The sequence below is a fragment of the Corticium candelabrum genome, chromosome 18 (assembly GCF_963422355.1).
Source record: "Corticium candelabrum chromosome 18, ooCorCand1.1, whole genome shotgun sequence".
NCBI lineage: Eukaryota > Metazoa > Porifera > Homoscleromorpha > Homosclerophorida > Plakinidae > Corticium > Corticium candelabrum.
Genome location: NC_085102.1, coordinates 1183014 through 1194493, shown reverse-complemented (window position 1 = coordinate 1194493; position 11480 = coordinate 1183014). Strand labels below are relative to the sequence as shown.

The following is an 11480-nucleotide window of genomic DNA, read 5'->3' as shown; positions in this document are numbered from 1 at the left end:
TGGGGAGGAAGTACAGTTTAATTTATTTGTATTACTACAATCAAGTTGAGATATGGCAATGTAGCCAGGTTTTGACTAGACTGGAACATTTACTAACACTAGTCAACAATGCAAAACACACACACACACACACACACACACACGCACACGCACACGCACACACACACACACACACACACACACACACACACACACACACACCACTGACACACACCTGAACCTGAATTTCAGGCGTGCCCACTATGAGTTTAGGCCTTGCAGAATAGATTGCCACGAATGTGCTTCAATCTGCAAGTAGTAGCAACAACTGATTTAGGTGATCAGCTTGCTAGACTGACGTACCCTAGTCTTTCACCATCCTCAGTTTGCCGAAGGCTGAAGTTAGCATGCATGCAATGTCCTGTGTTACACCCTCGTGGAGGGTTCAGTGAAAGGACTTCTGACACACACACACACACACACACACACACACACACACACCTGTTTTATAATGAATTTTGATTGGGTTTTCATCACCCTGTTACTTCTCAAACCCACGATTTACTGTGTGCATCTGTAGCTGCAACTGTTGCACAGTGTGGTAAACTCTATATACGTATTTTCTCTAATGCATGTTTTGGCTCTCCAGACCAAAGGGGATGCATGGTGTGACTAGAGAGGGTGGAGTGCACATGGAATAAAACAACACCACTAGACACATCTTGTGTCTGTTCTGTGGCCTGTCACACAAATTTTTGTCTGTTATGAGGGCATGACAAAGATAGCGATGTTATTATTAGTCTATTGTGTTTGATTCTTCCATGAAGATTGGACTGATGAGGCCAACTGCAACAATGCAATGAGTTTGATGTTTACACTCGTCTATTAGATATAATTATAGGCATATCCAGAACATCAGAAAAAGGCTCGATCATGACACTCAAGGTGATAGATGCATTGCCATTGTCTATAATCTATATCAATAGAATTAAGCACAAGAGACAACAATATGAAACCATATGGTTTCTAAATTGAAATACACAATACCGTTGATCGATCTGTGCCAACCAGGGTTGAAGTAGTTATTATTGTTTGGTATATTCCCTGCTGCACTATGTTATAATGACTATCTCCTTGGCATACAGCGTAACACGGATGCTTGGATCTATTTCTCTTAATATATTTAGTCATCTAGATCATGACACACCCATCTCTTGATAGCCTTTGTCTCCTAGACCCGTTTGAGGCGGCGCGCACATGTAGCCTCGGATCCCGGACGTTTTGTGGACGCCTGGGTGAAAGGCAAAAAAGTGGGCGGGAGGAAAGGCAAACGTGGGCGGAAAGACAGAAACTTCCAGCAACATTACCAGCTAGGTTTACAGTTGTTAGATCTCCTCTGATAGCTAATCGTTTCTAGTAGGTATATAATTACTTCTGTCATATTCTGACGGTTCATTGGTCAGCTCAGTTAATTAATTAAATCGAATTTAGTAACACAATAGCTATTTGCTAGCTAGAGAAGAACGGCACCAACAATATGAGATATTCAAAATGATTGTTAGTAGCGCGTAGCTGCATGCCCAGCTATTGCAATTTTTCTAAGGTTGAAGTTAGCTGGACGGCCAGACTCTAGCTAGTAATTAGCTTCTTGTCGAACTACGCTGTGTAATCAAAGATCAACGTTATTCTAGTATTGCATAACAGGAGGACACAAGTTTCAATTTTAGTGCCATCTCGTTACGGATCTCCTGGTCAATTGGTTGACGATGTCAATTTTTTGTTGCACACGGAGACACACGTGTACGTTACCTGATCCAGAAATAAACAGTTTAATAGGTAGGTACGCCTCCTTCGTGTTCTTTATCATCGGGGCCACGCATTCTATCACCTGAGAACGCTCTCACGTCCACCTTTGAACGACTCTCGGATTCCTGACTGCGATGTTCGCAGCAGCGTTGGCGTCGCAACAGCTTGCAAGTTGACTCTGTTCTCTGTACTAGACTCGATACCGGCAGAAAGCGACAGATTTGTCACAGAACGTTGGGAGATACAGGTATGTACAGAGCAGGCATAGCACATACGCTGGTGTACTGTAACCGGCATAGATGGTCAATGCCTAATATAGGGAGAAATGCATTTACTTTGCGATCTCAAACAGTGTCACTGTGTATTGATGTGGAGAACCTATCTTTTACTGCATGTAGAGCTCCACATGACGGAATGTCACATGTGCACGTGCACTACTTTAATAATAATAATTTACTAGCTTTTGGCGCATGTAAACTTGGAGATTCCATTCTTTGATCTTTCACCGTCGCCGCCAATATACTTTCTTTTTGGGACAGGATGTCATCATGTAGAGCTCTTGAAACATCGAAGTGGGCAATGCATGAAGATAGGATGCTACTGTATGGTTCCCAAGAAGAACTCTTGTGGGAACGAAATAATTAATGTAGTCCTATTAAGAAATTAATTAATTAGTGCTGCTCAAATAAGCTTGCGTGAGTGCTTGGTCACATACATTTGTGTGTTGCACTAACTTGGAGACTCTGTTGTAGCTTGCATTCAGGTGGAGTATGTCTTTGTCAACATATTTGGGGATACTGTTCCTATTGCCCACTGCCTATGCCTGTGGTCTGACAAAAGTCAAGTTTCCTATTGTGATCAGAGAGCCTGGATGTTTTACAAGCATTATTTGGGCTAGTGGATGTTTTGGATTTTGTTCCTCTTCTTCCACTGTCCCAACCATTTCCAAAATAGCTTCTCTGGAAATGCAGTGTTGTGCCCCTGCCAGAACTGTTAAAAGAGGAACAATACTGATTTGCCAAGGCTTTTGGAGATTCCAGTATTATGATTTTCCGTCTGATTGTAACTGCCTCAGGTGTGTCCTATGAGAACAATGAGTGAGTGAGTGAGTAGAAACTGGAATGCTTGTGTTTAGGTAGAGACTTAGCTAATTGTAGCTGTAAACAAGAATGAAATGCTAGGTTAGAACTAAAGTGATGAATAGATTAACGTTGTTGTTCCATGTAATCACAATTCCTTCTCTTTGGTTGTTTGTTTGTCAGCGATGGAGGACTACAGCTGTTTCTGGCAATGTGATGATGCCTATGACATGCATATATAAACATATAAACAGTGTGACAATTAAGTTCTGTCTCTGGATTGTCTTAGTCTACTAAATAATGGCTAGGGTCAGTGTTTGTTAAAAGGACCTTTCTCCACCGTGGGGAGATGACCGCTTAAGTTCTGTGTAGTCGAGCAAATCATTCTGAGTAAGCCTTTCTTGATTTCAGCTATGGGCAATAATTAAGAAGCACAGGACTTTGTAAAACTAAAAAATTATGTGACTTAAATGAGGAGTACTACTGGGTATGCCCTTAGTTCGGTCCAGTTACAGAGGGACATCTCTATCGTGGTTTCAGCAGGCTCATACCTGGTGTAAACACAGCTTCAACTACTGCATATATGTAGTTTATATTCTAAGGTGCATGTGACCTTGGCATGTACATGAGAGAGATATAAAGTTGCAAGACAGCCTTTTGCCAAGAAACACCTTGAAATGGGCTTAGTTGTTACTAAACCAATACACTCAGTGATTGTTGCATATTGTTTGCAGCTACTCGTTCAATGCACAAGGAGACTTGCAGCTAGGTTAATTACTGTTATGTTTGCTAACATACAAGTAAAATGTCAGTAAGTCACGTGGGCATCCACCTCACGTGCCAAAGTCACGTGCAACAACCAGCGCTGTTGTAATGCTACTCTCTACAGCGTTAGAATGCATGACGTTAGAATGGCATTAGACTAATCATGACTAGGACCGGTGTGAATGGCGTTAGTGCACTACCGCCGAAGTAGCTGTATGTAGTAGAGTAAGGGACTACATGACTACCACTAGTAATTAGCATACTGATAGAATATGACACTATAGTCGTGTGGTTAGCCAGTCTTTGTAGTCTGGTGTAGTAGTGCGTAGACACTGTAAGCGAGCTGCAATAGAACCAATATATAGTCGGTAACGACACAACAGTGGCGACGAGGGATGGCGAGTGCAGCCGCGAATTTGAAACACGGGTTGTTGGGCGAATTTCTAGCAGGCGTAGAAAGCATCGACGAATACAAGGAAAGTTTGGAGCTTTACTGCAGTACCCATAGGAGACGAGCACGTAGCTCGTAGGAAGGCAATCTGTCTAGCGTCTGTGGGTGCATCGACCTACAGTTTGTTGCGGACCTCGGTACGACCTCGCCAACCGCAAGATTTGGTGCTTGATGACATCATTCAGCAACTGAGCAATCATTACGAGCCAAAGAAGATTGTTATAGCCGAGCGATTCTGTTATTACAACAGACAACAGAAAGAAGGTGAGACTGTTACAGTGTTCTTGTCAGAATTGCGTCGTCTAGCTAAACACTGTGAGTTCGGAGACAAGTTGTCAGTTGCGTTGAGGGACCAATTCGTGTGTGGATTACGAGTAGAAGCCCTACAGCAGAAAATTCTGGCGGAAACTGACTTAACACTTGATGGAGCAGTACGAGTCGCGCAAGCCTTTGAATCTGCAAGACAAGAAACGATAGCTTTGCGAGGAGACACGCGCAGACACGGATCAAAAACAGACCACGAGACGGCATTTAGCATGCAAAGTAGTAGCAGCGGGAGGTCAAAGACAACACAGTCTGATGTGAAAGTATGCTACAGATGCAATGGGCAAGGGGCACGTTCCTGATAAGTGTCAGAAGAAATCCAGAGAGTGCTATCTACGTCACAAGAAGGGACATATTGCAAATGTCTGCCGAAGTAAGAATCAAGGCGATTTCAAGAACGGAAGCGGAGCAACGGGTACCAAGAATACAAAGTACCAGAAGCAAGCCACGTTACAAGTGGAAGAAGAGGAAGTATGTTCACTTTATGGTCTGGGAAGTCAGGATGCAATCAAAGTCAATATGACTGTAGCTGGACGAGAATTAGAGCTGATTGTTGACACGGGTGCAACTATTACTGTGATTCCCAGGGAGACTTATGAGAAACAACTATCCCATGTCAAACTCCAGAGCAGCAACGTGAAATTACAGTCATATTGTGGACAGACATTGTCTGTACGCGGAGAAGCTGTAGTACCAGTACGCTATGGAGATCAAGAAATAAGAGGTAGAGTAGTTGTCATCAATGCTGCAAATAAGCCAGCAGTGCTTGGCAGGAATTGGTTGTCACAACTCAAGTTGGACTGGGCATCTTTATTTAGCTTGAATATCCTGGATCCCGTACATGACTTTCCTGAGTTATTCAAGGAAGGAATGGGAAAGCTGCAAGGAGTGCTAGCGAAAATTACTTTGAGTGCCAATGCAAGACCAGTCTTTCATAAGGCAAGACCAGTACCATTTGCGTTACAAGCTAAAGTGGATACTGAAATCGATCGCTTAGTCAGAGAAGGAGTACCGACACCTGTAGAACAGAGCGAGTGGGCTTCACCTATAGTAGTGGTGAGGAAATCTGACGGCAGTATCAGATTATGTGTTGACTACAAAGTAACCATCAATGAATATTTGGAAAATATTGAGTATCCCACACCAAATGCTCAAGATTTATTTGCTACTTTAGAGGGTGGTCGACGATTTACCAGGCTTGATCTAAAGCAAGCTTACCAACAAATGGAAGTGGATACCGGAAGCCAACAGTATTTAACCATAAATACTAGGAAGGGTTTGTTTACTTATACCAGAACGCCTTTTGGTATAAGAACAGCACCTAGTATTTTCCAGAAAACGATGGATATGATATTGTCTGGAATACCAGGAGTTTGTTGTTTTTTATGACATACTGATTGTCGGTTCAACTGATGCTGAGCACGATGCCAGAGTGAGGCAAGTATTACAACGCCTAGAGCAACGAGGAGTCCGACTAAAGAAGGACAAATGTGACGTTGGTCACTCTGAGGTGACATACTTAGGTCACAGAGTAGATCACGAAGGTCTGAAACCTACAGAAGACAAGGTCAAGGCTATCAGGGAAGCACCTGAGCCAAGAAATGTGACTGAGTTGAAGGCATTTCTGGGGCTGTTGAACTATTACAGCCATTTCTTACCAAATCTGTCGAATACTCTACAAGCATTGTATGAGTTACTTCAAAAAGGAAAACAGTGGAGATGGACAAGGAAACACAGGGCCGCATTTAATGCAGCAAAGAACAAGTTATTACAGTCTGGTTTTCTTACGCACTATGATTTGTGTCGACCAGTCAAGCTCAATGTGACGCATCCCCATATGGAATAGGAGCCTGTTTGAGTCACGAGTTTGAGGATGGATTGGAGAGACTGGTAGCATTTGCTTCACAGACACTGTCATCAGCAGAAAAGGACTACGCCCAAATAGAGCGTGAAGCACTGGTAATAATTTTCGGCGTTTGTCATTTCCACAAGTTCCTCATTGGCCGAAGATTTACACTAGTGACAGATCACAAACCTTTGGTCAAAATTCTGGGACCTAAACAGGGTATCCCGGCGTTAGCAGCAGCAAGGCTGCAGAGGTGGGCACTAATTTTAAGTGCATATGAGTGCAACCTGGAGTATATGGCTGGAGAGGAGAATAAGGAAGCAGATATGCTGTCCTGACTGCCAATGGAAGTGAATGTCATAGACCCTAACCAGGAATTGTAGCATGTGGATTGCTGTGAAAATCTACCTGTAACAGCAGCAGAAGTAGCACAAGAGACTAAAGCACTGACCTCTGCATTCATACGTAGTAGTGGCAGAAATGGCTTCAATACCGTCAACAAATTCTATTGGACGAATGTTTGATGTTCATTAGTGTCAACCCTAGTAACATGATTGTCTAAATAAATAGCCAAAAACTCTGTTTTAGAGGTGCCTATATCATTACATGGTGTACAGCTGTTTAGACAGTAGCAAAGATGTTACTAGGCATTGATAGTCTATGAAATTAATAATATTTAATACGCGATATCAATATTATTAGTAATATATAACAATACTTAGCAATGATGCTTTCTAAAGATGGTGTCTAAATCCAATCATCTCAAGAGCCTCCGCAATAAACAAACGCTTCGTAGAAATGCTGGTAGGCACTATGCCGCTCAGCCCAACGTGTCTTACAAAGATCCAATAGAGGTTTTCTCTTTGATTGATCCACATCGTGGGTGACTATAAGCTTAAGAATACCATTTCGTTTAGTGTTGTTGCGGAAATAGAGGCAGCAATACTGCATGCGGTCAATAAAATTGCGCACCTGAGGTAGGGCACAGGTCTTGATGATTACGAGATTGAGGCAATAGTCATTGCAATGGACATAGGTAGCTAAAAGAGCCTTTATGAGGATACGTGCCTGAACGCTTACTGAAGCTGATGACATGTTACTGGCACCATCGTATCCCTGGCCACGCATATTCATTGCTGGTATATTGTTTCTTCAAGAACTCCAGGATGACTTCAGCAATTTTATCACTAGTTATTCTTTTCATCTTCAAAAAGAACAAAAACTCTTCTCTGGCGTCTTTCTCTCTATCAACAAACCTGGCACAGAGAGCAAGATGCTATTCCTTGTGGGACGTAGCCTCATCAGCCAAGATTGTAAAATAGGGTGCAGCATTTAAATATATTAAATCATCTAGAATGTCTTGAAGAATTATGTGCTTTCCAATCACCTCGATCAGTTCATTCTGAGCTTGAGGAGAGAGGTTACCGTATGTGGCACATTTCAAAGCAGGAGCTTCCAAATGACTACGTAACACTTTGTCATGAACAGCCAACAACCTGAGAAGAGCAAGAAAATATCCTGGGTTTCCAGAAACAGGCGTTTCATGCATGTCAATTTTTTGACATCTCCCCGAAGGGCAATGCATTGCCTGCCACAGAACAGCACAGCGCTAGCAATGAACTTGAGCACTTTGCGGTTGCGTTCAATGTTGGCAGCTTTGCAAGCATTAACTTGGGCAACTACGCTGGTTTGTGGACATTCAACTGTTTGAACCAGTCAATCAGCTTGCTCCATAGCACTTTGATGGTACAAAAATCGCTCGTGCTCCTTTACCTTTTCGCTTTTCTTATGCCACGGACGGAAAGGCTGTGTTACAAACTTGCCTCTCGAAATTAAGATTTGCACTAAAGATCGCACAAGCAATACAGAAAGACCTCACTGTAAACCATCCAAGAGTGGTCTGTCAGTCACACTTGCCGGAAAGAACGATTACAACCACCAAGGTATTGTGTTGAAAATACGTGATCGCTTCGAGGCTTCTTGTGACTCTTTAATAGCTTATACCTCTGGGCGATGGTCAGAGCACTTACAGCGCTACAAACTCTTCAGAAGACTTTGTGAATTCTCGAATATTCAAATGTATTGGCCTTCACAATCTGTCATCCAATATTTGAACCTTTATTGGAATTTGTGCATGCTTGGAAGTAAAGGTCAACAATGGCATCTTTCCATGGTGTATTTGACGACAGGCAAATTGACAGCAAACGAACGTGATAACTGGTTATGTAACGTATGTCAATGCAGCTGAGCGTCTCACGTACCCCACTGTCGACGAAAATCAATTGCATGCTTGCTGTGAGCAGACGATTTCCGGAAAGCCAGACCCACCGAAAAGATCGATGTATATCTAGAAGGAAACGACGATTGAAGTTGTGTAAAAAGCCCTTGGCTCTTCATGGGTGCCACCAATTTACGCAGTTAACGTTTCTAATTGATTTGCAGTACGCTATACTTAAGGTAAAGAATTAGACATCGTCAAATTTGAAACAATCAAGTTTAAACGTCGTTGCTAGCTGATTTCTCCGTAGATTGGAATTTTATCTATACTTATAGTGCAACTCTACCTATTGTCGACATTGAAAGTTGAAACGGCTTTAATCAACGCTCTAATTCTGCATGCATGGTAGTGCCGGATTCCGGAAATGATGTCACAACGAATATTCGATGTTTCTTTCATACATTCGTATCAATCCTAGTCATAACTGATTGTTTTATGCCTTCGTTGTTAGTAGCATTGTTAGTAGAGTCCATCTAGAGCATGGCAAAACACACTCTGTTTTAGAGGTGCTTGTCTAGTTAAACCATTACATGCGTGCTACGTCTATTTAGACGGTAGACAGGACGTTATACTAAGGATTAATAATCTATAAAACTAGTAATAATTAATAAGTGATGTTAATATTATTAGCAATATTATTATTATTACAAATTTTGGGAACGTCAAACTAACCAGTTTTCAACCTATCCCAACCTGATTAGCATGCGCGTTCGACGGTACCTCAACCCGACCCAATGTCGTTTGTATGTGAGACATATGATAATCGACTGTTCAACCAACTAACTTACAGAATGACATACATTATTGGCATGTTTCTGGGTGTTTTTCCATAATGGTAGATAAAAAATTGGCATTCCTATTAATTTATTTTATTGCTACAATTAATTATTCCTTATCATTAGTATCATTGTATTGTTATGTAAGTCGCCACTGACATTATTAAAAAGATTTATTGAACTTTCAATGCAACTAATGTTTCATTTTTCGACGGGTAATACTTTCAAAAAAACATTTCTTATCCGTTAGATTTGTCGCCAAGTATTTCATCATGTCCATGACGCTCAACCTCTAGCAGCACTTTGTGTAAAACTGTCACGCGAGGAATGATATACCCTGCAGGAACATTATCTCTAACCAACTGCCGAGTTTTTGACGTCGACGGGTGCGCGAATACTCTCCCGTCACCAGACTGACTTGCTTCCCTATTAGAACGCCAAACACAGTCAACTTCTATTGCCGACAGAGCAAGAGCACTAGACCTCTCGGGCAGTTGCAAGATCAATTACATCAGACTATCCTGCACTCATCCTACATGCGGATCTAATGGACGTCTACAAGGTTACCGAAGCTCAACTCAATGCAATGGCGTCGCAAACTGGTGATGCATTTGTGCACAATTGTGAATGATGAGTTCGTATAGTAATCGACGTGTTACTTTAGCATCAGAGACAACGCAACGCGAAAGCGTTTCTCTAATGCCAATCTATGTCACTCTTTGGAAGCTTTAAAAAACTCGAGCACCTGCTCTGGAAAAAATGAATCGTGCACGTCGGGATCTCCTAGTACTAAAATGTCATACTCATCGGTTCCACCTAAACACATTCAATCACCCACGGCAGGGACTGCAACAGAAGATCAATCACCAACGTCTGAACGTTCCGAAAGCCTGGATCATCCAGGTCGGGAGCTTCTAGTACTAGAATGTCATACTCATCGATTCCTCCTAAACACACTCAATCACCCACGACAGGGTATGCAAAAGAAGATCAATCACTAACCCCTGAAGGTTCCGAAAAGCCTGGATCATCCAGGTCGGGAGCTTCTATCACTACCTACTACGTTGGAATCTGTATAGCATGGTCTGTGTTGGTACTTGTTGAGAACTGGTCGCCGTCGTACTGAGTAAGACAGACAGACTCAACGGTAAGCTACTCTCAGATACATTCATAAACGCGATTTACATTTTTATAACAGACCATCTGCGCCGTGTATAGTGTGACTACGGCTGATTGCTTGCTTTTTACTCCAGCTTGTTGATCTTAATGTAAATAAAAATTATAAGCCGTCTTCGTGGCAAATTCACCATATATGACTCAGTTGTGAAAGAGCGTGCTTTCTCAGTCGCGTACGTGCATAAACCAATTAATTAATTAAGGAACCTGAATACGCCCAAAGTGTTTGTAGAATCCTACAAAAACGTCAGTGTAGCACCCTCAATTTCTAAAAAATTGGGATTTAATTAAACGAAAAAATTCGAGAACTACTGTCTGTATCTAGATATCTCAAGAGAATCATATATATAGCCTCGCCCCAGACGCAGTGTTGATTGCGGTCTAGGATGCGCTGTAGTGGGGATAAAAACGCATTTGGGACTGCAATATATAGCAGCTGCGTCTGCAAGGCGGCAGACCTGGGAGGCAGGAGGGACGGCTTCTCCACCAATATATGGATTGGAAGGTCATTGTCCGTTCAGCACTAGACGCTATGTAATGGGACGTCGTTTCAATACTTTGGAAATCTGTTTGCTTGTATAGTAGAAATAGTCTTGCATGGTGTTGCAGTTGATTCGCTTGATATACACATTTTCGTGGCCATTTGTGTGCATGCTGCTCTGCATGGCTACTTTTTTCAATGAGAAACCAACCACACTCAGTTAAATCAAAATGGCTGCAGTCTGTTACAAAATTTTGGCGGCCGGGAAAAACTTTTAGAGTGCTAAAAATTATTATCAATCTGTTTTTAAAATTACTATTAATTTGTTTAAATTAGTATTAATTTTTGTTTGCCTACTACTGTCTATACTAGAGACAGATTAACTATTATTAAATTTAATGTTACCAATTTTATCAGTTAGTAATCTAGGAGCAGTGTTTCTGCTGGACAATTGCCAAATAGCCATATGCTACAAGAATTGTTGGCGATAAAATGGTAATGCCGCCTCGCCAATTTGGG

General features: G+C 41.9%; 1 protein-coding gene across 1 annotated transcript; it reads left to right on the top strand.

Moving 5' to 3' along the window:
- Positions 1–4024: 4024 nt before the first annotated feature.
- Positions 4025–10606, top strand: LOC134194334 (uncharacterized protein K02A2.6-like). Its single transcript, XM_062663262.1, has 7 exons — positions 4025–4109; positions 4387–4623; positions 4679–5634; positions 5774–6168; positions 6216–6363; positions 9752–9906; positions 9969–10606. The coding sequence occupies exons 1-7, from the start codon at positions 4025–4027 to the stop codon at positions 10303–10305; spliced, it is 2313 nt and encodes a 770-aa protein (XP_062519246.1). The 3' UTR covers positions 10306–10606.
- The last annotated feature ends 874 nt before the right edge of the window (positions 10607–11480 follow it).

Bases quoted from the DNA above. Each gene is read 5' to 3' on its own strand.
- LOC134194334 (XM_062663262.1), top strand. From the start codon at position 4,025: ATGGCGAGTGCAGCCGCGAATTTGAAACACGGGTTGTTGGGCGAATTT. The intron at 4,110-4,386 runs GTTTGGAGCTTT...TGCGTCGTCTAG, and splicing joins CATCGACGAATACAAGGAAA to CTAAACACTGTGAGTTCGGA. The intron at 6,364-9,751 runs GTAATAATTTTC...CGCCAAACACAG, and splicing joins AAATAGAGCGTGAAGCACTG to TCAACTTCTATTGCCGACAG.